The sequence below is a fragment of the Mustela nivalis genome, assembly GCF_964662115.1.
Source record: "Mustela nivalis genome assembly, chromosome: 1".
Classification (NCBI taxonomy): Eukaryota; Metazoa; Chordata; class Mammalia; order Carnivora; family Mustelidae; genus Mustela; species Mustela nivalis.
Genome location: NC_139020.1, coordinates 2146612 through 2172143, shown reverse-complemented (window position 1 = coordinate 2172143; position 25532 = coordinate 2146612). Strand labels below are relative to the sequence as shown.

Genomic DNA, 25532 nt, shown 5'->3' with positions numbered 1-25532 from the left:
TTCCTAAGGGAAAGACAAGGTGCACAACAGAGTGTGCGGCACACTCCTGTTTTCTCTGCGGACAACGCGTGCACCTGTCTATGGCCGGTCGTGCCTGGAGGGTCCCCAGGGGTCGCCAGGAAACTGAAAGTCCCGGGGAGTGGAGGAACGAGGACTTCTACTACTCACTTTTTTATGTTTTACTTTCACTGATTTACTCCTTGTTTGGTTCTTATTCTTTTCATTATTTACGTTTACTTATGATTATGTCTGACTTGGTGCTTACATTTCTTAGCACAAGACCATGTTTCCCTTATCATAAAGAGAAACGACACCCATTCCAGGGCCTACGGGAAACGGGGCTCTCTTACCTCCCAGCTTCGGGGGTGCAGACAGGAGGCTGGCCGTGGAGGCCGGACACCGTGACTCCCGCCACCTCGGCCGAGAGCGGCGAGCTGGCCCGGGGCTTTAGCTTGCCTCATAGGCTCAGTAGCTTCAGTTCCCAGGGTCTGGTTTCTGTTTCAGATAAAAGAGGATTCTGTGGGGTAGGGAAGGGAGAACGAAACTCCTGTCGGGCGGGAACCAGGTTCCACTCATGAGTACAGCGGAGTCGGATGGAACCTCACCAAAAGCGCCAACACTCATTAACAAAAACTAAACTGTGGCCTCCGCGTGCAGCAGGGTCGTAAGGGGAAAACACTCCAGCCGGCTCGGTCCTGGGCGAGGCCGGCTGGTTAGCGCCTGGCTGGGGGCACAGCTCGTAACGGGGGCCTCCCAGCCCTGCCCCTTCCCCCAGCAGAGAGCCGGGCACTGGCACAGAACCTTGAGCTTGACTTCCAGGGCCCGGCTGGACCAGCTGCTGGGCGGGGGACCAGATCGAAACCCGGACCCGGAGCCGTGGCTGGGGGGAGCAGGTTAGCAGCGGGGTCTGGGGTCTGCAGATCTGGGGGCGACGCCTCCCAGGTTCGGCTCAGAGACTCTCATGGATGAAGACAAAGCGAAGACATAGCCGGAGGACGGGGACACGCGAGAGACATAGACGAAAGACTGCCGGACAGCGACAAGGAGAATCAAGTAACACTTCCCTAAGGCAGAACTGTAGTTGCTGAACTGAGTATGTCCCCAGTGTGACCCCCGTCCGGCCTCGGGCTCCCACTGACCCGGCCACGCCGAACCTTCCGGGCGGGGAAAGAGCATTGCCTCCCTCGCAGCTGCACTGTCCAGACCGAGTCAACGAGGGGTGTCTGCGGGCGGCGGCGGGCGGCGGGTGAGAGGCTGCAAGCGAGCACTGGCTCGTTCGGAGCGAAGGAAGCCCCGCCGGAAAATGAGTGCTGGGCCCAGGAGCCAAAGCCCAGTTCAGGTGCCCCCGCCAGGCCAGGACCCCGGGCACGGAAGACAGGTCGGCGGCCGCCTGTCACCGCACTCCACCGACAGGGAGGCTGCCGGTCTTCTGGTGAGATGGGCAGGGCCACCCCGGCCCGTCCTCCCCTCTACGAGCACAGACCAAGCTTCCCCACAGGCGACCCTCGGGCTCATCCTCGTGAGAATGTCTGTAGGGGATCTCGGGTGTCTGTCTGTCCCTCCCTCCATGTGTGTCTCTGGGCACCTCGGTGAGACACAGGACAGTTGGGACAGCCCGCGTTCACGCAGCATTGCCCGCGAGGCCGACGGGCCCCGGAGCGCCTGCGGGGTGGGAGCCGAGACGTCCCACTTCCAGGTGGGGCTGCACAGCGGGCGAGGGCCGCCGAGCCAGCCTGTACCCCTGCCCCTGGCCGCCCTGGGTCAGGAGGCCAAGGCCCTACTGGGGCCTCTCAGACAAGGGGTAAGGAAGCAGAACTTCTCCTTGTCCGTGGCAGCATCGTTCCTGAGGGCCCGCGGTGGGGACACCTGTCCGGCAGCGGACGAACCCATAGAGACTGCGTGGTCCGAGCCTGCAGCAGGCAATATCCTGCCTTTACACGGGGCCTGCTGCCTCATGGGACCACGCCGACCTCAGGACGTTGGGTGGGGGAGCCGGTCCCAGGACATGTCCCACCCTGTTCTGTGTCCGAGAGGGACCTGAAATGGGCCACACCTGGAGGGCCACAGGGTTTGTGATGCCGTCCAGCCCTGTGCCCAGCGGAAACGGCACAGGATTGTGCACTGAGGGCGTGTTAAGAGGGTGCGTCACAAGTGTTTGTACTAGAGTAATGGAAAAAACCTTCGCCCATTCCCCACAAATCGCTTTCAGACCAACAGCCTCCCCGATGGTCCCCTGTGACCCTGTGACTTTGCCCAGGCCCTGCCCCGGCTGCTGCCTTCGGATTAAACCAGAGCCAGAGTGGGGGGGGGAGCGGGAGCGGGGCTCCTTGCCAGCCGTGTCTCCGTGTCTCCGTGTCTCCGTGTCTCCGTGTCTCGCTGGGGCAGGTGGCCGGAGGCCCCGTCGGCAGGGGGCACTTCCACATGCACAAGCGGCCTTGTGGCCTCTGCTTTCCTTCCTCTTCTTTTCAGCAGCTTTCCTGAGAGTAAGTTCACCCCTTCACAGTATACGGTCCCTACAGGTCAGTCCTTCAGGACGGCCTCTCCCCGAGCACGCTGTTTTCCGGGCCCGCCCAGGTCGTGGCTGGGTCACATGGTGCGGTGTGGCTGGACGGTGTCACCCAGTCGTGCATCACTCTGTGGTCACTGGGGTGGTTTCTTCCGTTTGGCTGCCACACGGCTCCAGGCCACATGGGTCCCCACTGGGATCTGGGGTAGAATCGCTGGGTCGTCCAGAAGCTCCGTGTGGACTCCCAGTACCGAGAAAGTACCCAGCACGTGCCCAGCAGCCACCCCGCCGTGCGTGCCCAGTGGTGCCGGGCGGTGAGGGGCCCAGTGGTGCCCGGTGGTGAGACAGGCGGTGTGCCGTCTCCCCCATCTGTGTCCAGGGACAGCCCTCCCGAGGAGCAGGGAGGGGTGTCCCGCCGTGGTTTGGTCCCATCCTGATGACTGCTGGTACCGAGCATCTTCTCGGGGCCTGGGGGACAAGTGTCCATTAGGAGTGATTGTCTCCCATGCCTGAGCCTCTCTCCAGGCTCAAGAACGTGGGATGGAATCATCCAAGGCTCGCAGAGTCATCGGTGCCAAGTTTGCCTCGGGCAGGTGGTCTTTTCTGCTGACCTGCCTTCCCCCGGGTGGAAGGGGCCGGTGAGTGTCAAGGGATCATCGAGGGGCAGACCTCTGTCCCCCTGCCATCTCGCAGACAAGAAAGGTGGGAGCCCTGATCCGCAGCATGTCGGGGACAGAGCCCAGGCGGCCCTCACCTGGGCCCGGGCGGGTCCTCGGCCTGGGCTGGTGGGGGTGCCCGTCGGGAAAGAGAGACCCGCCCCAGTCCTCTAGTTCTGGGATGTTAACGTCACAAGCTGTGGCCTGAGCAGTCCAGAGGCCCTGTAAGGAAGCACGATTTCCTCCTTTCCGTAAATGGGGAAACTGAGGCCCAGGTAGTCAGGCATGGAGCCCGCTCTCCAGGTCCTGGCCTCCATCCCTGAGGGCCAGTCCCATCAGAAGATGGGTAGACTGGTCCAGCACAAAAACAACGGGGCTTCCCTGCAGTGATCCTGAGCCCGAAGGTCAGGCTTCCCGGTCTGTGGGGTCACCTTTCTGGGCACGCCTGGCCACGGTGGGCACTGCCACACTGCTACACTGCTGGGGCTGGCTGTGTGTGTGTGGATAAAATGTGACTGTGGGGATCATAATAGGACGGGAAGGCGTCCGTCTAAGATGACGGTTTTCCTCCACTTCTGCTTTCCATTTGTGTTCTCCCTGACTTGGGCTTAGAAAAGATCATTATAACTTTGGAAAATTAAATTTATGAAATATGAACCATCAAAACTCATTTGTAGCCGGAAGCCCCACCCTGGATGAACGTCCTGTAAAGTGCCCTGAGCACGAGCTTGGCCGGCCCCTCCTGCAGCGGGGGGCGTGGAGCCGAGCCCAGCCCCCCGCACCTGCTGACCCCGCTCCCCTGTGTCCGCAGAGCTGGTTATGCTGCTGGAGTGGTGGTCCTGTACGGAATGCACGCTGTTCACGGACCAGGCCACGGTCGACCGTTTCGGCAAGGAGCACGTGGTCATCATCCTCAACCACAACTTCGAAATTGACTTCCTCTGCGGGTGGACCATGTGTGAGCGCTTTGGCGTGCTGGGGGTGAGCAGTGCGGGGTCCTGGGAGGTGCTCGGGGGTGAGCCACACGGGGGACCTGGGGAAGTGCGAGGGGTCCAAAATCCCGGGGGATTTGGGGGGTGAGTGACATGGGGTCTGGGGTTTTCTTCCCTTCCAGTGTAGCCCCTGAGTCCTCTGAGCCCAGAGTCTGAGGTCAGGTCAGGTCAGGTCAGCCCTCAGCTCTCCAGAGCTTGTCCTGAGCTCAGGCTTATTGCTCTGCTTCCCACGAACCTTGCGTATCGAGAGCCCAGAGCTCCCTTGGCCAGCCGAGCAGTTGCAGGGAAACAGCAGGGCCACAGCAGGGCCGCCTGAGGCCGGCTGAGCAGGCGCTGCAGACAAAGCAGCCATATGGGTCATCCCAGGTCACCCTCGGGGAGCCCCGGTCCTCGCGGCCAGAGCAGGCAACCCCTCCCTCCACTTGGCCTGTGCCTCAGTTTCCTTGTCTGTCGGACGGCATGCCTGCCCCTTGGGGTCATGTGGAAATCAGCGGGCACGTTCAGAGCAGGGCCGCCTCATTGACGGCAAAGTCACCAAACACCAAGCCAGTCCCAGTGGTGCCTGCGAGGGTCTGGACTCTCACCACCTGCCCCCTCCCTCCAGAGTTCCAAAGTCCTCGCAAAGAGGGAGCTGCTTTACGTGCCGCTCATCGGCTGGACGTGGTACTTCCTGGAGATCGTGTTCTGCAAGCGGAAATGGGAGGAGGACCGGGACACCGTCATCGAGGGGCTGAAGCGCTTGTCCGACTACCCCGAGTACATGTGGGTGAGTGCTCTGGCCTCCCGACCCGCACAACCTCTGCGATGCGCATGCACTGCAGCCCATGAGAACCTGACCCGACCCCAGGAGCAAGGTCACAGCAGGGCCAGGCCCCTCCCCCTCTGAGCTTGCAGGCTGGGGGGCCCCTCCCAGCTCACCCACTTCCCTCTGCCCCAGTGCAGACCCAGAGCCCCACTGAAGGCACCTGGAGAGGGAGCGAGCCTCCCTTCCTGCCCGCTGCCCTGGGACACCTGCCTGGCTCCTGGCTGGGTGGAGGGGGAGCTTCTGGGGAGCCAGGCTGCAGAGCAGACCCCAGGGACCCTCTGGTTCTGGGGATCAACTTGTACTTCAAAGAAGACTTAGCCTGCCCTTCAGAATGAGCACCCCTCAGGCCCCTGGGGCGGGGGTTCCGCCTTTGTTTCCAGCCCCTTTCAGGAGTCTGAGACCCCCCCCCCATCAGAAACAATGGCAGTCTGTCGGTTTGAACATTGTTTCCCTTTCTGAGCTTTCTGGTCTCTGGCAGGAGGCCTTTGAAAACTGGCTACTTAGTGGCATTTCTAATCTCCCCGGGGAGGCAGAGGGATAAGAGACTTCCGGTTTTCCGCCCCCTGGTGAGGAGGCTGCTGCCCCGGCATCTTCCTGTTTGCGTTCCTTCCAGAAAGTGGTCTTTCTCGGTCCTCGAGAATCAGGGTCACGGCTCAGCTGTTCTGCGAGGGGCAGTGCGTGGCCGGAGCGTGGGTCACACCCTAAATAAAGTCACGTTGTACATGATGCCCCACCGGTCCCTGGAGTGCTCCGTCCTCGCTGCGAACTGAGCAGCGCGCGCTCTGTGAGCCCGTCGCCTGGGGTGACCTTGTCCACTCTCATGTGGCAGTTCCTCCTGTACTGCGAGGGCACACGCTTCACGGAGAAGAAGCACCGCGTCAGCATGGAGGTGGCCCTGTCCAAGGGGCTCCCCGTGCTCAAGTACCACCTGCTGCCTCGCACCAAGGGCTTCACCACGGCGGTCCAGTGCCTGCGAGGGACAGGTGAGGGCCAGCCGGAGGTGGCCGTGCGCGCTTTGGGCTCTGCGGGGCAGCGAGACCGGGAAGTCATGATGTGTCCAAAGCTACACAAGGGACAGCCGGGCCGTGTAGAGAGAGGGCAGCAGGGGCTGGGACGGGGAGCCAGTGAGCACAGTGACCGTGTGTCGGCTGGCCCTGGCATCTCTGAGGCGATGGAAGGCTGGTTGATGGTACAGGTGACAGATACACGGAGTGAAAAAGTGATGTGAGTGAAAACCTTATTCTAAAGGGGAAAATACTATCTATCTAATGAGTGCCAAAGGGGGCAAGATCAAATATAGGACATAGAACACGGGGAACAAACAGCAGCCAGACCCTAAATCTGAAAACAGATGTCAGTAAATGCAGTACTGAGCACCCCCACGTATGCAGAGAGGAGCCTGTGGGGCCCAGCGGGGTGCGGGGCTGAGTCGTGTGCAGGTGCGGGGCCGAGCCGGGTACGGGCCGAGCCGGGTGCGGGGCTGAGCAGGGTGCAGGTGCGGGCATGGGTGCGGGCATGGGTGCAGGCATGGGTGCGGGCATGGGTGCGGTGCAGGCCCCGGTCTCACGCCCTCCCATCCCTGCAGTTGCTGCGGTCTACGACGTCACGCTGAACTTCCGTGGAAATAAGAACCCGTCTTTGCTGGGAATCCTCTACGGGAAGAAGTACGAGGCCGACATGTGTGTGAGGTGAGCCGCCCCTCCCCGTGTCCCCAGCCCTTGGCACCGGGCCCTCCCCGTGCAGCCTGGAGACAGCCTGCGCCCCAGGACTGCACATGTGGGGACAGACACAAGCACTAGCTCTCCTACAAGGTGAAGGGGTGGGTGCGGGGTGAAGGCAGAATGTTCTGGAAGCCCCGAGGGTGGGGCAGCCTCTCTTGCCGCAGGGAGCACAGAGGCCCTTTAAAAGAGGCTTGGCTCCAGCTTGGACCACGACTCAGATTCCCACAGGCAGAAGTGGGAGCTGGGGGAGCTGTCCCAGCCCTGCGCCTGGTGTTCTTAATAGTGGGGGTTTTGACTTTGGCCTCAGCTCAAAGCATAATGGTGGGCGGGCCCTCCAGGTCCCCCTCTGGTCTGGATCAGCTCAGTTGAACTTGCCAGCCCCGCCTCTCCAGGTTCCTTCACCGTGTGCAGGAAGGCAGGACCGGCCGGTGTGTGCCTAAACCACGTGCGGGGTCAGCTCCCCTGGTCTGTCACCCACCAGCTCTGACTGGGTCTCCGCCCCGCTCAGCCTGGCCCCCAGAGCTCTCAGAGGCCCCCCTCATGTGACCCCATCTAAAGCAGTTTCACCCCCCAATGCAGGAGTAATTTTGTGAATGTTAAGAATAAGCCAGGGGGCTTTTTCTCCTGCGGCTTGCAGTGGATTGGCTCAGAGGAGGTACAGAGCCGGCGTCCTTGCCCTTAGATCTCTGGAACCAGCAGGGACCAGGCAGCTTTCCTGGGACTTACTGGTCCTGGCAGCCTCCAGCCCTCGCTGTGGTTCGTATGAGAGCACCTGCTGTGGTCCAGGACAGTGACAGCTGTGGTGGCCTCTGTGCCGGTGCTCACCCTCCCTGGTCCTGGGGTGTTTGGGGGGCAGGGTGGCCCAGGTCCTAGCCAGCAGGTGGCAGGGTTGGGGGAGCCCTCCTGATCCGGCTCCAGGCCCGTGCTCACGGCCACCCCACCGGTAGCACTGCCCCTCTAAGGGACCGTCACCTCCGGCAGGAGCAGACCTGAGCCTTCTGTTCATTTCCCCCTTTGTTGCGGAAAGCCTGAAACTACACTTTACCTAACTTCATTTTAACAGACATGTTCTTAGAATGTCTAAAAGCGTCAATGTGCTGTTTTGTGGTTCTCACCGTGCGGCAAATTTGGAGGAGAGCAACACCCACTGAGGCACATGCTTGTCGTCAAACAAGCCGAAGCTTTCTTGGGCTCATGGAAGTTTCCTCTTTGGAGTCCTTTTCCTATTCCCCTGCTGGTGAAGTTGTGCTGGGACACGGCCAGGGGCATCCGGGGGTGGTGGCCTGAGCCTCCCCGAGTTCGTTTGGGGTCAGCATTCTTCACGGGACTCAAGTCCGCTCTGGGAGCGGACTTTTTTTTTTTTTTTTAAGATTTTATTCATTTATTTGACAGACAGAGATCACAAGTAGGCAGAGAGGCAGGCGGGGGCGGGGAGCAGGCTCCCTGCAGAGCAGAGAGGCCGATGCGGGGCTCGATCCCAGGACCCCAAGATCATGACCTGAGCTGGAGGCAGAGGCTTAACCCACTGAGCCACCCAGGAGCCCTCATAGTTTAGTTTTGTATCGTGCTTTTAAATTCTTAATTTATACACTTTGTACTGCGCGTCGCTGACTGACACTAGAGCCTGGGTGTGGCCAGGTGGGTGGGTGGGAAGCCCGTGGGCGCGTCCCTCAGCAGCCCACCCTTCCAGACTTGGTCTCCTCACCCGTGGGTCCGGAGTTAGAGCACTTTCGTGTAGAGGGCTCCGCCTTTCCCTCACTCCCCGTGGGCGTCCAGCACTCTCCAGAGGCTGCGTGAGAGTGGCACCCGCCTCCATCCCAGGGGTGGGCGGCCCTGCGGGAAGAACACCGCCAAGGTCATTCCTTCTCACGCATGTCCCCCCGCGCCCCCTGCCGGCGGCCTCAGGGACTGCAGCTGCGGTGGACAGCCCTTCCTGCCCTTGCCCTGCTTGTCCCCCCCGAAGACACCTGCGCTCCTGGGCCGGTGATCCCCTGGTGATTAGGGATATAAATAAATTGTGTCTTCTCTGGAGTCAGCTGTTTGTGAGTTCAGATTAAAGTTCTGAATCTCTCTTGCTTTTCATATTCGGAGCAAGTAGATCTCATTGGTGAAATACAATCCTCTTGGCCTGATGGAAGACACTGTCAGATTTGATTATTTCCTAAGAATGAACTATTAAGAAAGACCAAAACTCCTGTTGCAGCTCACAAATGTGCACCCTTCTCCGTGGAAATGGGGGCGTGATCTGTTCCCTTACAGTGCTCACAAGCACCCCTCCCTCCGTGGCCCCCGTGGTCCTGCAGGGGTCAGTTCCTCTGTGCCCGGGGTGGATGTCTTTGCTGTCTTTGTGGCCTTGGAACTTGAGAGTGAGGCACGACCAGGAAAGGTGGGGCCAGCGACGACCCCCCTCTCCTGTTTGATGCCCTCCCACGGGGAAGCCACTTGGCTTTCAATCTTCTTCCCCAAACAGGAGGTTTCCTCTGGAAGAGATCCCACTGGATGAGAAGGAAGCGGCCCAGTGGCTTCATAAATTGTACCAGGAGAAGGTAAAGGCATGCGGCTCTCCTCTTCCCCGGGGGTCTCGGGAAGAGGTTTTGGCGGGGCGGCTCATGGGGCAGGCGGGGCGTGCACGCGGACGTCTGGAGAGGGAGAACATGCGGCTCTCAACCACTTCCCACCTTCTTTCCAGCATCTTGCATGTTTCTTGACTTGTGAGAACTCAGCACACTAGAGAAAAGTAGGAAGGATGACGTACAACTGTGGCTGCCACACTATCACACTGGTTTCGCGTTTCTCGTAAAAGTGGATAGATCTACAGCCTGCACATAGTGTGTGTGTGATTTATGCAAGAGACGCAGTGTAGGTGACGTGAGGAGATCCGTGTGCCAAGCACGGATCCTTCTCCGCTCCCCCCCGCAGCACGCCCTGCCCTGAAACTTCACACCAGCTTGTTTTATACACACGAACACACAGGACACGGTATCTTCATCTTCAGCATTGGGGGCGCTTAGAGAGAGACAAGGTCCTTTCCACATACAACAGGTTCCCTTTTAAAGGCACGGGTGAGCTTTTAAGAAAATAAGGGACATCTCTAAGGGTCCAAAAAGAAGGTAGAGCTGAAAACCCGGTGTAAGCCTGTGAACTTGGGGACGCCCCACCCCTGCGATGGCGTTTGCTGGTCCCCTCACCCTTACCCTGGAGTCTTGGGTCTGAATGCCCGCCCGGAAACAGAAGGTAGGGTTGAGCTCGTTGCAGGCAGAAACTTTTGAGAGGTTTGCCCTCGCACAGTGAATTAAAAGAAACCTACCTGCCCGCACAGGAAAAAGACTTCGACCTTCTCCTTTCTCTTGGTCTCAACAAGGTCTCCCTGATAACTCGTAATCACAGGTCGGTGCTCAGAGGGGTTTGGGGTTTGAATTTATCCCAGCGACATAGTTCAGGGAGAGCAGAGCCAAAATGTCAACAAGTGGTTCTAGACAAAGCACTCCAGAGTTCCCGAGAAAAGCACACAGAGAGCTGGAGAAATGCAGGTAAACACAGGTTTCCGTGGGTCAAGTCCCGTGGGAGACGAGCACAGAACAGAGCACGTGTGCAGCGCCGCACGGACACAGAACGGAGGACGTTCGCCAGCGGATCCGCAGAGACTAAAATCAGTTTGTTTGAAGTGACTGAGCACGAAGAAGGACCCAAAAAGAGTAACACCCACGGAGAAAAAGATTTGAGAAGAACCAGGTAGAATTTACAGGCAGCAAAAACCGAGTCACTGACTGACGGTGAAGTGTTAGTTAGTAGGTTAAATGACAGATTGGGTCCAGCGGAAGAGAGAGTGACCTGGAAGACTTCGAGGAGATTACTCAGAAGGTAGCACAGCAGAAGCACGGACAGGAAAGGAAGTTTAGCAGACGCGGAGCACAGGCCGAGAGGTCCGCTCTGTGACTACTGGCAGGTTCAGAAAGGGACAGGAGTGGTGGAGGGCAGGTGTCAGAGATGACAACGGTGAGCTCCTGGCATCCGTCGGGTTCCAGAAACACAGGTCTGGAACAGGGAAATAAAGAGAAATCCGTCCCTACTGATCCGAAATCGCGGGATGCGGAAGACCGTGAGATCTTAGAAGAACCGGAGAGAGGGGAAGTCGTTCCCACGAGGGAGTGACTGTGAAGTTGACATTAGACACACCTTACTATGCGCCGGGGCCTCTTATAAACGCCTTACACACGTTTTATCCTAATAGTCACACGCACACTGACATGCACGTATGCATACACGTGTTAAAAATAGAGTAAACCCAGAGAGACTAGAACAAAGAACATAATATAAACATAGCATTCATCATTTGAACAGAAAGCAAAGCTACAAAAGCATGTTATTAACTGTACCAAATGCTTTTCCTTTAAAAATACTAACAAAATAAAAAAAAAGTAAAATAAATAAAAAGAAGAACATAAAAATAAAAATACTAACAATGTAGAAAACGGTGGACAAGCCTGTCCCGTTAGAAGAGGGACAGCATCCACAGAAATGAAAAGGTAAGCCCGCGAGGAGCACGGGAGACGGGAGGAGGATCACCAGCGCCATGTGCCTGCGCTGGAAATCTCAGATAAAATGAATGTACGATTTCCAAGAAGGTGAGTCTCTCCAGAAGAGAAATAAAGCCTAGTGGGAAAGAAATGCAGCATTCGCGTGTAGGTAGACAGAAAGGCAGAGAGATCTTGAGCACAGGAGGCTGCAGAAGACAGTCCGTCTCCGAAGCCAGGCAGCTTGTGAGGGTTTTAACTCTTACGATAGACAATTGTGTGCAACAGTGTTATTCAACAGAAGAGGAGAAGTAACGTAACTGTGTCGTTAGGAAACAGGACAGTGTGTGTGTTCATCTGCGATGGTGCAGTCGTGGTGAACCGACTGCGTTTCATCTGCAGAACTAGATCGTGTGGACGCAGTGTGTCGACACGGTGGGCGACGGTGCGCGTGCGGGCCAGGTGGAGACTCTGTTTGCACGCACACACTTGTTGGGTGCACCTGCAGCGTGTCGGGGGTGGAGGACAGAGGGCCCAGCCGGGACCCAGCAGCCTCTGGAGGTGCCGGAGTAGGGGCCTCATCTCTGTCCCTAAGGTTCACCTTCTAGAATCATCTAACACAGATGTAGCAAGGGACAAGCTTTGACATAGATGACTTTTGAAAACATAGATATTTTTCTATTATTTGCCATGTTTTTCTATACTACTGAAATACATGGTAACATTTTTAGTCATTTTTTGTGTCACTTAACGGTTTACTTTATATTAAGGACATTAAGGTGTTCTATTTTTTCTTTTGTCAGTCACTATCATGTTTATATCTGTCAACACTGACATAAATAGGTTTAATTCACTCCTTTCAGGTTTTTTTAAAAAGACCTTTTTTAAAATTTTTATTTATTTATTTGTTTATTTTTAGAGGGCGGGAGGGAGGGGCAGCCTCCACACACAGCAGGGAGCCCGACGCGGGGCTTGATCCCACCACCCTGAGATCATGACCTGAGCTGAAACCAGGAGCTGGACGCTTAACCGACTGAGCCCCCCAGACGTTTTTAAACTTAATTTAGTTTTTTTAAAAAAGATTTTATTTATTTATTTGACAGAGATCACAAGCAGGCAGAGAGGCAGGCAGAGAGAGAGGTGGAAGCAGGCTCCCCGCTGAGCAGAGAGCCCGACATGGGGCTCAATCCCAGGAATCTGGGATCATGACCTGTGCCGAAGGCAGAGGATTTAACCCACTGAGCCACCCAGGTGCCCCTTAATTTAATTTTTTAATCTAAGTAAAGTCTACCCCCAACATGAGGCTCGTGCTCAGGCCCAGGCAAGGTGCAGACCCAGCTGTGGCCAGACTCAGTGCTTTGAGCGGATGTGAGAGCTTCCCAGAGGCATCGACAGCTCCCGTTAGCACCAGGCATAACCTGGAACTGGACCACAGAGGTCGCGCCGTGTGGTTTCCCTGTTCCGCAGATGTGGGAGCGGACCGGTGGGGGGTGTGGGCCGGGGTGGGGGGGATCCCGGGCCTCCCGGCCTCTTGCCCTCTGTCCCGCTGCACAGTCAGGGAGTGGCGGGCAGTCGGGCGGGGAGGGAAGCGGTATGGAGTCCTCACTCCAGGGCTGCTCTTCCCTGGCCACGTGAGTCTGGGCTACGGTGGCCGAGTGCCTGGCAGGCTTCAGGGAGGGGGCACAGGCTGGATGCGGCTGGGGGGTCTGGAGGCTGGTGGCTGAGACCCTGTCTGTTCCAGCAGAGCCCTGCAAGGAGAGAGGGGAGGGAGGGTCCGTGGGGAGTCGGGAGAAGCGGAGGACGTGAGCTCGGAGAGTCGCGAGAGCCGCTCAGCCGGCCGGGCCCTGCGTGTCCTCTCAGTGAGCCAGACCGAGCGTGCACGAGCCCGTGTGCCCTGGGTGGACGCAGTGTGCGTACCAGCTACGCTTCCTGGCCTGTGTCCCAGCTCTGAAGGGGACGGAGCTGCTGCCTGGAAGAAGCCACGGCCCACGTGGGCACTGTGGCGAGTCGGTCTTCAGGGCAGGGGGCGAGCTGAGCTCCCCTCCCAGACCCTCCCAGCACCCGCAGGCAGGATCCTTCCGCCACTCCCAGGGGTAGACGTGGGGCTGAGCCGGTGGCAGCTCCATCTCCCGACTCTTCCAGGACGCCTTGCAAGAGATGTACAACCAGAAGGGCACGTTCCCAGGACAGCAGTTCAAGCCCCCGCGCCGGCCCTGGACACTCCTGAACTTCCTGTCCTGGGCCACCGTCCTCCTGTCTCCTCTCTTCAGTTGTGTCTTGGGCGTCTTTGCGAGCGGCTCGCCCCTCCTGATCCTGACGTTCCTGGGGCTTGTCGGGGCAGGTAACGGATGTGAAGGACGCGGCTCGGGCTGGGGGTCTTCTGTGCTGGAGCCTGGGGGCCGTCGAGGTGGCCGGCCCGTCGGCAGCGGGGTCCCCCAGACTCTTTCCAGCCTGTCTGCTACGCCACAGGGTCGTGCGTCCCAGGGCCATCTGCCTACCTACCTGCTCTCGCGGCATCGTGTGCTGCTGCTGGGGTCAGGCTCCTGGGTCTGCGAGGTGGTCTGGGGGTCTCTGAGGACAAGGCCATTACTTTACAGCCCTGCACACAGTTCTGGGACCTCAGGATGTCCCTGGAGCCTTAGTCGATGGTCGATGGTCGGACACTCAGGCTCTCCCCCACCAGGCCCACCCCCTGTGCCCCTCAGACCCGGCTGGCCCCGTGTGGGAGCGGGGAGGGAGCAGGGAGAGGGCTGGCTTGCCGACCCCACGGAAGGTCAGAGGCAAAAGGTCGGGACTGCCCTACCCCACCGTCAGGTTTTCCGACTGGACGGCCAATCGGCTGGTCTAACCTTGCCTTTCTCCTGTCTTAAAGCGTCCTTTGGAGTCCGCCGACTAATAGGAGTAACTGAAATAGAAAAAGGCTCTAGCTACGGAAACCAGGAATTTAAGAAAAAGGAGTAATTACCGGCAGTGATGGTGCACACGTAACCTGACGGTGGTGTCCATTAACTCGATTAGACACAGAACAACACACACAGATCGGAACAAAAGACCCTTAGAAACGATTTTTCTTAATAACTGGTGACTAATATTGACCAGGAAACCTTGAGCCAAGAGCGAAGCCGTCGGAGGCCCCTGCAGAGGAAGACTCCGGCTGCACCCCTGCGTGGGGCCGAGTCCACCACAGCGCCTGGCGCAGGGGCCGCGTGTGTGAGGGGGCGGGGGGCAGCCACGCCTGGGTCACGGGTCCCACCCTGATGTCATCTCGAGAGATTCTGCTGCCAGAGGGGGCCTTTGGACGCTTTCTCTGCTTAAACTTAGATCCCATTTTGTTTTGATCGGTTATTTCGGGAACTCACCCGGGCCCTTCGCCGCCTCCCCTCCCCTCAGCGAACTTTCCCTGTCCTCCCAGAAGGGGGGACATGGAGGTCCCAGGCCCCCGGAGCGCCCAGCGCCTCTGCTCCGCGCTCGCCCATGAGCTGGGCGTGCAGAGCGCTCCGGGGGCCGAGCACACCGCGTGTCGGATGGACGGGTAGCCCCATTTCACGGTCAGACCCCTGCTTTCCCGTCTCCTCCCTATCCCCGTGCGCGGGTACCTTGCGTTTTTATAGTTTAGGGGCCCCTTCCCCCAGTGGCTGGAGCCCCCATCCCTCTTTCCCCATGCGGCCTCTAGGGGCTGCACCCCTGCACCCCACGGGGCCCTTGGATGCTGGTGTAAAGAGCGGCCACCAGCGAACCTCTTCTGGCTGCACACTGCTCACGTGGAGCTCGTCGGCTTCGGGAGGTTTTATTTTTACAGTTGGCCCATCGGCGGCTCGGCTCCCCGATGAGAAGCGGCCGTGGGGAGCCTCGCCCGCACTCTGCCTGCCTGCCTCCCCCAAGCAGGCCCCGGTCCCAGGGGTGGCCTGCTCCCGTGTGGCCAGCATCACCCCGGGGGCTTGGGGGTACTGCTCACCCTCAGCTGCCCCGCCCCCGCCATGGGGTGTCTCCCCGTGACCTGTCGTGGGTCCCCGGCCCCAGGGAGCTGCGTGTTCCGCAGATGGAGCCGTGGGGCTAGGGCCGCTGGGCTGGTGGAAGGAGGAGCGTGGGAGGCCCCCAGCAGCCGGCTCCCCGGGCTCAGCTCAAGCATCCCGCTGCTGCCCGCCCGGCCGCGGACTTCCTTCCTAAGCCTCAGGTGTGTGGTTTCCGAGTCAACACTCCCTCGCCCGGTTTAGCAAGGGAAGGAGCACTAGCGGTGTTGGCTCTGGTGGCCTGGAACCAGCATTCCCAAGAGAGGCAGGTGGAATTTTCTAGGAGAGGAGGTGGAGGAAAGAGGCATGGGAAAGACAGAAATGCAGTCGGGCGAGTACTTACGCATCGGGCCAAAGTCTGTGTTTCCGGAGGGTTTCTGGAGACAGCACATGCTCTCTAGGGGGACGCTGTTGGATTCTGGGTGGTCGCCGGGGTGAAGGGCGTGGTGGGGCTCAGCCCCCATGAGGCAGAGGCAGGACAGCCCCCCTGTGTTCAAGCACAGCTCCCCTCCTTCCCAGCTGAGACCCCGCACTGCAGGGAGGGCCTGCCTTGGGCTGCTTGCCCTTCCGCAGCACGGCCATCTGTGTGTGTCAGTAACTCCCCAGCCCCGGGGATGTCCCCGAGCCCAGACGCGTCACCTGCAAGACGCAGATTTAGATCTCCCACCCGTTAACCCCCAGCTCTCGATGAGTTCTCTGCCCTCGGGGTTGCGGCGCGCCCGGTGAGCCCGCCGGGGTCGCCGAGCGCGCCGCGCAGAGTCCCGCCGGCACGGAGACCAGGGCCAGTGGGCGTGAAATCTCAGCGAGTCCCTCCCCATCTAACAGATGAGCTTGCGCACTTAGTGCCAAGACCTTGAGAGCAATAAAGTCTACACCATGAATGCTTGGGGGTTTTGTTTGTTTTCGGAGGGGATAGGTTGCTTTTCATCCACCGCAGAAGGGAAAGGGAGAGGGGGACTCCTTTAATTTTTTTAAATCAGTCAGAACAGCGCTTTTTTTTCCTCCTCACGCCCCACAACGGAGCCTTCTCTGTTGCTGAAGTCAATGTCCAAATTAAGGCTGAGTGTTTGGACCGTGCGGGCTGGCCGTGGTTGGGGTGCACTCAGGCACCAGGCCCTGGCATCCCCTGCCGGCACCCCATAGGCTGAGCTCAGAGCCTGGGGGCTGCTGGTGGCTCATCTCTTGGCTCCCTGGGGGGGGAGGGCCCCAGCCTGTGCATCTCCCTCTGGGGAGTTCCAGGGACTTCCAAGCTGCCTGTGGCTGCTACCAGCACTGGGGGACTCCGAGAGGGCCGTGTAAGTGACCGTCCCCACTGCCGGCGGGCCAGGAGGTGCTGGGGAAGGGCGGAGCCGGTCAGAAAGCATGTCCTCGTTTGCAGTTCATCCAAAGCAAGAAGCGACCCTGGCCACCCGGTGCTTGGTGGCAGCGCAGCCCTCCTTGAGGTGTCCTCACAGCCCCTGTCCTCGAGAAGCACAGAGTCTGGCGGAAGAGAGGCGTTCCGAATGTACAAACCACAAACAGCAACATAAACCAACAATGTAAACTACACTTAGTCGTAAACACCGCACGTGCGGCCCCCGATCCACCCAGAGTCTCCCCTCGTCCGCCCGGCTACGCCCCCTCCAAGGCACGGGAGCCTTTTCCTTCTGCGCGTTCAGTTAGCGCCACCGTTGAGCTGAGCCAAGAGTGGGGCGCGCGTTCGGGGCGATCTCGGGGCCGTCACACTCCATGTCGCTTCCTCCACTGGGGCACTGACGGGACAAGCCACGCAGAATCTTTCCGGCCTGCTCATCCTCAGCCGAGCTGTCCAACCGTGCGCGGCAGCTCACGCTTCCAGGTTCTCAGCGACCCCTGCATGCCGCGCTCGGTGTCCCGTGGCATCCCGTGGCTTCTAACACTCCCCCAGTCTAACCAGGCTTGGCGGGACAGCAGTGGGCCTGGCGTGCCTGCCCGCTTCCTCTCTGGACATGGCGTGTCCGTGGCCCAGGTGCCCGCTCCTGTCTCCAGCGAGTGAGCTCCTGCTGGAAAGAGAGCCTCTGTGAGCGCCCGGGGCCCCGGGACGGGTTCTATACCCTCATCTGTCCGGGCCGGGACACCCCAGTGCAGGGAAGGGGAGGGTAGATGACACGCTGTGTTCTGCTTGGCCGAGGGGTGGCCACACATGAACTCAGTCAGAACACGAGCATTTGCTGCCGTCCAATTCCGTGAAATTGGTGGCATCCCCATGAGCTGCACAGGGTAGGAGATGGCCAGAGACGTGGACACCAGCCAGCCCGGTCAGCAGCCAAATATTCTTTTCAAAGACCATGGCATTGCTTAACATTTTTAAGCTCTCTAATGACACGTTCTGGAGTTTTCTTTTCTCGTCAACTTTTCAGTTTCTTAACTTCCTGTTTCAAAAGTGACGGGGCCGGCGTCGAACGACAAGGCCCTGACATGCACTAAGCCGTGTTAAGTTAAACTGAGCTACCTGAGGCCACGAAGAAATGCCTCTGGTCCGCCTGTGTGTATTGTCTCAGACCCGTGAGATTCGTACGTTGTGACAATCAAATGTGACTCACCTAGATGCCGGGAAATGCCACTGGCTTCTGAGCCACAGAGACGGTCGCCAAGTACTGTAACTGTGAATGAGCCTCTCTCTTTGGAAAACCACGCGGACCCCCAGCTCGGTGCGTGTGATGGACGTCGGGGCTCTTTTCCCGAACTGACGGATGGGTCCTGCCTGCCTGTTGGCCAGTTTCAAAGAGTGATGAATTCTCTACAGGGTGCAAATGTATTATATGGGTGTTTCCTTTTGTACACTTCATTTTTACAAGTTTTGCTACTCACAAGCTTTATGTAGTCCAGGATAGAGGTATTTTTGGCCTATGGGAGCCTGTGGGGGTGGGGTGGGGATGGACAAGCTACCTGAAACTTTACCAGTCTGCGTTCTGAACAACCGGCTGTGTCCGCCACACTCTGTGGCGATTGCTCTGTACGTGGGCGTGTCTGCACCTGCCCTGACGGTGGTACTTTCTAGATAAAATGCTGCAGGCGCCATGTGTGTCTCTTAACATTGCTGCTGTCGCCGAGAGGGAGGAAACATCCACAGGGTAAACGTTGTCTCCAGCGTGCTCACGTTCCCCCCGGGAAGCGGGGGACGCCGAGCCACCCGCCCACAGAGACTGCCCCCTCGGGGGGCCTCCCGCAGCTCACGCTTCCCAGGCTTCTCCATTTCATGTAAGATGCTTTAGGAAGGGGAAATTGGAAAGGAGAGAGGCCATCCGGCAAGGGCAAGGGGAGAATCAGCGGGGGACGTGCCCAGCGGCCCTCTGCCTAAACATGGGTCTTAAAAGCCATCAAGAACAAAAAGGTTTTCCAAAGTAGGCATGTATATATTAAAAATTATTTTTTTGTAACAACAAATTCATTCTGTGGAGAAAATCAAGGAACAATTTTTCTTCTTTATAAAGAAAAGAACTCTTGTTAGAACCGAGAGCTGCCCAGGCTCTCACTTCTGTCTTGTGAAAATAAATCGAGCTGAAAGAAGCCTGGTGTCACCTGTGCTCAGGGAGCAGCTGCCAATGATGTGCCTCCTGCTCTGCTCCCATGTGGCCGTGGCGGCAGGGACAGGGCCACGTCCACGTTCTGCTCAGGGCGCCTGAGACCAGCTCAGAGGGGCTCTCCCTCAAGTCCCACGTCTAGACTCGTTTTTAAAAATGTTGTCCTCCGAGGGGCGCTTGGGGGGCTCGGTCGGTTGAGCCTCCCACTCTAGGTGTCGGCTCAGGTCATGAGCTCAAGGCCATGAGATCGAGCCCCGCGTTGGGCTCCACGCTCAGCGGGGAGCGCGCTGCAGATTCTCTCTCTGCCCCCGCCTCGCATGCTTGCTCCCTCTCAAATAATCAATAAACCTCTAAAAAGTAAAAATATTGGTCCTCAGAACACATGTGTGCCAACACACACATTCTCACACACACACACACACACACGCGCGTGCGCGCAGTGGGATCTGGGGAGAGGGAGTGCTCTTTTCCCAGGAGACAAAACCCGAGGGCCCCATACTCTTGGTGCTTGGGAATGGCAGGCTTGGGCCAGACCCTCGTCCCCTACGCACGCAGCTGGGCTCGTGTGCTGGGTCCTGGTGCAGCATGACTGTCCACAGGCAGAGACGGGCAGTTGTGGAAGGCACCCTCAGACTCCACAGAGTCTCGCACACATCTGGGTCACCCGGGGTGGGCCATGCTTCATCAGGGGGCACACCTGCTCTGGGGACACACCCCACCTCTGCTTTGGCTCTGCGGGGGAGACCCCATTCATTGGCACCAGCTCCTGGCCCCCTGATGTAAGAAGCTGGGGGGGGTGTATGTACACACACACACACACACACACGTGCAGCCCACCAGCACACGCAGACACAGGTACACGCGTGTGTTTGCTCATGCACCTCTGTGTGCACGGACACACTAGGGTGCACACATGTCCACACACCAGCACACACCCCAGGTTGTAAGAGGAAGCAGGGCTGCTTCTGTAAGGGCAATCCCACGAGGAAATGGTAGGAAATCACAACTTTATGCTCTGGAAATCATCCTTCTTCTCACGTCTCCTCATGTTTCACGGAGCGCCTGGGACCGCCGAGCAGTCCAGGTAACCCGCACAGCAGGGAGCTTCCGGAAAGAGAAGATCCTCTTGACAAAAGTGCTTCCTAGAGGCTAAAAACCCAGGGAAGAGCCCCAGTGGTCCTGGGCGTCTCCGAGGGTGACGTCATCAGGTCCGGCTCCAGCCCCGCCTACTCCAGGGCAGAGCCCCGCAGCCGCAGCCGTGGGAACACCCCAGGAGGAGCGAGTTTTGGGGAGAGCGGGCGGAAGGGATGCACGGGGCGTCTGGAAGGTGGGACGACCGGGGGTGGGGGCGTTTTCAGCTCTGCCCCCGGGAGAATCTGGCAGGTGGTTGAAGGGACCCCCTCCACAGTCTGGAGGGGGCCTGACCCCCTCAGATCATACCTGTGGGGTCCAGTAAGGCCTGCACACGGCCTTCCCGAGGGCTGAGTGTGGCAGGGGAGGCCCTAGCCGGGCACGGGAGGGGCTCCCTGAGGTCCCAGAGCACTCGGAGCTGGCTGCTGTGTGCGGGGGGCCTGGGGGGGGTCCTTACAGACAAGCACGTGCTAAGTGACCTTACACCGAGACTGGAGTTGGGGGTGAGGAGCCTGCTCCCGGCTGTTTGCGAAACCACTGAAGATCCAAGGGCCCCTCGGGGGCATCACGGGGGAGGGATTCTCCTTCTATCATGGGAGGGCGGGCGGGGAGCGCATACACCGGGCCCAGAGACCTCACGGCCAGAGTGCACCTCGCCCGACCCGGCTCTCAACCACTGTGCGGGACCAGAGAGCCTCTGGGGACCCTAGCCCCACGTACCGCCCTCAAACACAAGGTGTCCTGGTGAGGGACTTCAGCCATGAGGGACAGACAAGTAGACTCCTGGCTGAGGCCTGACACGTGCTCTCAATCCCCGGACCCCGAGAGCATGGCCTGAGCCACCAGGTATCCCCTACTTCAACTTTTGGGATCCCCCTTTCCAGGGGCTTGGCGCAAGCATTTCTCCCTCTGTTTACAACCACGGAAACAGATCATGGCTTGGTCTCAGCCTGGGAGAATCCCAAAGGGGCACCTGTCACAGAGGGATACAGGTGAGCCGAATGCGCCGCACCCCTGCCGCTCCCCATCCCCACCCCACGCGCAGAGAGTCCAAGGGCAGAGGCCGCCTTTTCCTCAGAGCACAGCCGAGCCGGGATGTCCATCTTGGGCTGTGGGAAGCCAGGGATGGGAGAGGGACCTCGGGTGACAGCCATCAAGCAGGTCCTGGGTCCTGTGTGCTGCGCACCTGCTGAGGCCGCCCGGCCTAGCCGGTCACTGTCCCACATCCCCCAGCTTGGAGAGAAGCAGGGAGTCGGCCATGCAGGAGGCCCCCTGGCTGCTGCGGTTCCAGCCCCTTCCCAGCAGGAGAGAGTCAACCAGGGGGCTCCCCGCAGGACAGAGCAGGCCGGTGGAGGGGGTGCGGCAGATGGAGGAGCAGCCGGCTGGGGCCCCTGCTGGAGAGCCGCAGAGCTGGCCGGCAGCTGAGGCCGTGAAGGCTGGTCCTGGAGCGCTGCCGTGGGAGTGGGGAGCCCCCGGGTGACCCGAGCCCCGCCTCCCTGGAACAGAGGCAGAGACTCTCTGGGGCGGGCGTGCAGAGGAGAGGCACAGACGGCGGCGTGTGGGCCGGGGTGGGGGGTCCGTGCCACCAGGCTACCTGGCTTGGCTACCTGCCACCCCCCAGAGGAAAAGCAAGCTCTGGGCCCCTAGGGCAGAGGCCGTGGTGCACTGGGAGCAAGGCGCCCGCGGGGTCCGGCCTGCGCTCCCAGGGGGACCGGAAGAGAGGGCGGGAGCCCCGAGGGTGGGAGGCACAGCCGCTCCTGGGTCCTCGAGGGGCCAGTTCCGGGCGGTGGACGGAGGGCGTCTCGAAGAGCAGAGAAGCGTTTAGAATCCCAAGTGTGTTACGAGGCTGCAGCTGGTCTGTTGAATGATGATCTGTGGAAGGAGCAGCACAGACCCTGACCTCAACAGCCTTTGGGGACCTGAGACCCACGAGCCGCCGTCTGGACGGGCGCTTCCAGTCCAGCCCCACGAAGGAGGTGGAGCCACAGGTTTATTCCTTAAACAGAGCCCTGCTGAAGATGCTAGATGAGCCAGGGAGGGCTCTCCTCCGTCGCAGTTCACGCGTGGGCAGGAGCAGACAGCAGAGGACCAGCACCTCTTACCCACCAGGAAACCAGTGGCTGGGGCGGGGGAGGGGCAGAGGGAGAGGGAGTCTCCAGCAGGTGCCCCTGAGCGCGGAGGCCCCGCACGGGGCTCAATCCTCCGACCCTGAGACACGACCTGCGCTGCAACCAAGATTCGGGTGCTCGTCCAGCGGAGTCCCCCCGAGGAGTCCCCCAGAGACCCCCCTGAGTGGTCGTTTTAAAACGTGCCTGGGAAAGCCCGAGCAGGACCTGCAGGCAGTGTCAACTCCAGTCCTTACCTGACTGTCCAGACTCTGCCCGAGCAGGTGATCATCCGTACAACGCCGCAGCCACCCGGAAGGACAGTTGTTCTCCCGTTCACACACTCCGTGTCCCTCCCTCCCTATCTCTCTCTCTCTCTCTCTCTCTCTCTCTCACACACACACACACACACACACAGAGTGTTCTCGGGAACTGGTCCGAGAGGGGCTCCGGGGCCCCCTCTGCCTACCCCAGGTTTCGGCGGCACCACAGTGAGTCTTCGCGCAGCCCTGAGCGTTTCCGCAGGAGCTGGGTCATCCTGGACACGCGGCCTTGAGCTTGTGTCTGGCAGCGTCTCAGCGCGGCGTCTGGACGGGTCCCCAAAGCCCGGGAGCCTTCTGTAAGGTCTCCCAGGCCGGCACCGAGGGGCACGGGGGACAAGGCCCAGGGCTCTCTGCCCCCGCTGTCCCGCTGAGCGCCCCGTGGCGTGGTCCGTGCACAGGACTCCGAGCTCGGGACCGGAGGACGGAGGGAAGGTGACCCGCACGGAAGCTGCCAGAACGGGCTTAGGAAGTTCACGGCACGGGGGGGGGGGCAGGGAATGTCGTGGCGAAACCCAAGTCCCCAGACAGCACACTCGACCTGGGCCGTCCCCCCACAGGGGAGGGTTCTGTCCCCCTAAAGACCAGAGGGCCAGGCCAGGGCGGGGCGGCAGGGATGGTGCTGGGAAGGAGCCCCGAGAGGAACATCAGAAGGAAAAAGTGAAAACGACGCAGCACCACGTGAGCGACCACGGCTCCGGCACCTGGAGCCGTCACAGCGATGTCCAGCTAGTGAGGGGGCGGCTGGGGCTCGGATGGCATCTGCCTTCCGCTCGGGCCATGGTCTCCGGGTCCTGGGGTCGAGCCCCACGTCGGGCTCCCGGCTCGGTGGGCAGCCTGCTTCTCCCTCTCCCTCTGCCTCTCCCCCTGCTCTCGGTCTCTATCTGTGCATCTGTCCCAAATGAATAAAGTCTCAAACAAAAATAGTAAGAGAAACCCGTAGGGGCCCGTCCCCAAGGCCACTGCAGCCTCACACGCCCTGCCCTGCCACGCGGCGCGCGCCCGCGTGTCTCCCTCCTCCCTCCACGGGTGAGTTTATCCTGAAGGGCAGTGACAGCGGAGACTCGCTTGCCCCGTGCCGTTCTGGGCACTTCTGGGCATTAGCTCAGTGTCTTCACAACCCAGGAGGAAAGCCTGAGCCTAGGTTCCCCAGTCAGCCGGGCACTCAGCAGTCTCAGGCCATCCTCCTGGATCGTGTCCCGGGATACACGGAGGCACATGGACCGGTCGTCCCGCCGCCCAGGCTGATCCGGAATCGCCGTGGGACTTGCACAGGGAGCTGCATGTCATCCTGCGGCCGTATAGTTTCTCGGTGTGATGGTGGCAGAGTCCCTCCCTGGTCCTACTGGCCGCCGGCCGCCCTGGGCCATGCAGCTGGGAACCTTGTATCCGAACTGCTCCGTGTGGGAGCTTAGGGCGGGGGTTTGGGCCCTCGCAGATCCTACCTCTGTTTCCCCAAATGGGTGCGCCGTTCCCATGTCCAAACTGAGCGCGGACGTGGCTTCAGCCCTCGCCTCCCTGTCTGCTCTAGGGGACAGGAGGGTGACAGGTGCATGTGAGTGTTGGGGTCCCCTCTGGGAGATGCTCTGTTGATTCCCTCTGCTTCCCACTGTGGCCTTTTTCTTATCGCTTCATAAGAATTCTCTTAAGGAATTTTTTTTCTTTCTTCTTTTTCAAAAATTAACATATAATGTATTATTTGCCCCAGGGGTACAGGTGTGTGAATTGTCAGGCTTACACACTTCACAGCACTCACCCTAGCACACGCCCTCTCCAATGTCCAGTCCCCAGACACCCCATCCTTCCTACACCCCTCCCCTTGGCAACCCTCAGTTTGTTTTGTGAGATTAAGAGTCTCTGATGGTTCGTCTCCCTCCTGATCCCATCTTGTTGCATTTATTCTTCTCCTACCCCCTAACCCCCCATGTTGCATCACCACTTCCTCATATCAGGGAGATCATATGATATTGTCTTTCTCAGCTTGACTTATTTCGCTAAGCATGATACGCTCTAGTTCCATCCATGTTGTCGCAAATGGCAAGATTTCATTTCTTTTGATGGCTGCATAGTATTCCATTGTGTATATATACCACATCTTCTTTATCCATTCATCTGCTGATGGACATCTGGGCTCTTTCCATAGTTTGGCTATTGTGGACATTGCTGCTATAAACATTCGGGTGCACGTGCCCCTTTGGATCACTATGTTTGTAAATACCCAGTAGTGCGATGGCTAGGTCGTAGGGCAGCTCTATTCTCAACTTTTTGAGGACCCTCCGTGCTGTTTTCCAGAGCGGCGGCACCAGCTTGTATTCCCACCAACGGTGCAGGAGGCTCCCCTTTCTCCGCATCCTAGCCAGCATCTGTCGTTTCCTGACTGGTTACTTTCAGCCGTTCTGAGTGGAGTGAGGTGGGGTCTCACTGTGGTTCTGATTTGCATTTCCCCACCCCCTAGAGCAATTCACGTCCCCAAAGACGTCCTGCCACTCCTTTCCTCCAAAGTCTTCCGGTGTTGCTGCTTCCAGACACGGGACCAGTAAGCCCAACCATGCACGCGGCTCTCCCCCATATCTGTCCCCTCCAGCCCTGCCCACGGGAGGACCTCCTCACCCCAGGGGCCTCTGGGGAGACACGTGGATCAGGCTGGGGTACAACGCCGGGGACCCGTGGCTGGCACCACCCTATGAAGTGGAGCCTCTTGTGAATCAGACCTGTGAGGCTCTTTCTGCGGACAGGTGCGCCGGGCAGGCCATGAGGCCAAGGTGTGTGCTGGGGGGCAGGCATGAGGGCGGCACAGGTGATGGAAGGTGTGGACCTCCGTCTGTGGGTCTCCAGCCTGTCCCTGCTCGATCACAGCTGCCCCGCTGCCCTCGTGTGAAACACTCCTGCCCAACTGTGCTGCCCAGTGGCTTTGTCGTACCTCGCCCGGGAGCGCCGGTTCCAATCACGCATGCTGCTCCATGGCAAGGCCCGTGGCAGCTACCGGGAGCCAGAAGCACACAGGGGCTGCTTTCACATGCCTTTAAGCTCTCAGAAGCATCACTCCAAAATCCCAGGACCCTCGGTGGAGGATGCAGTTCTGTGAGTGTGGAGGCCAGTGGGATGGGGGGCCTCGTGGGACGTCTGACCAGCTGAAGGTCTCTGTGGCTCTCCAGGGAAGAGGGGGTGCTTTCCCTTATGGGGGGAGGGAGGCTGCGCCTGTTGGCCCCCAGGTCGGGGGGCTGAGGAGT

General features: G+C 59.4%; 1 protein-coding gene across 4 annotated transcripts in view; it reads left to right on the top strand.

The window, feature by feature from the left end:
- Nucleotides 1-18732, top strand: part of AGPAT3 (1-acylglycerol-3-phosphate O-acyltransferase 3) — a gene marked incomplete at its 3' end in the record, with an annotated part of 82903 nt that extends 64171 nt beyond the window's left edge. For 2 of the 4 annotated variants that reach the window (XM_082720937.1, XM_082720936.1), the window contains exons 3-9: nt 3974-4143; nt 4759-4920; nt 5789-5942; nt 6545-6647; nt 9151-9226; nt 13337-13535; nt 14067-14521. In XM_082720937.1, coding sequence (XP_082577063.1) covers nt 3974-4143; nt 4759-4920; nt 5789-5942; nt 6545-6647; nt 9151-9226; nt 13337-13535; nt 14067-14155 — 953 coding nt within the window. Of the gene's footprint in view, nt 1-3973; nt 4144-4758; nt 4921-5788; nt 5943-6544; nt 6652-9150; nt 9227-13336; nt 13536-14066; nt 14826-14867 lie in introns of those variants that run through there. The other 2 variants (XR_014308937.1, XM_082720938.1) reach the window with 2 other exon arrangements.
- Nucleotides 18733-25532: the final 6800 nt, after the last annotated feature.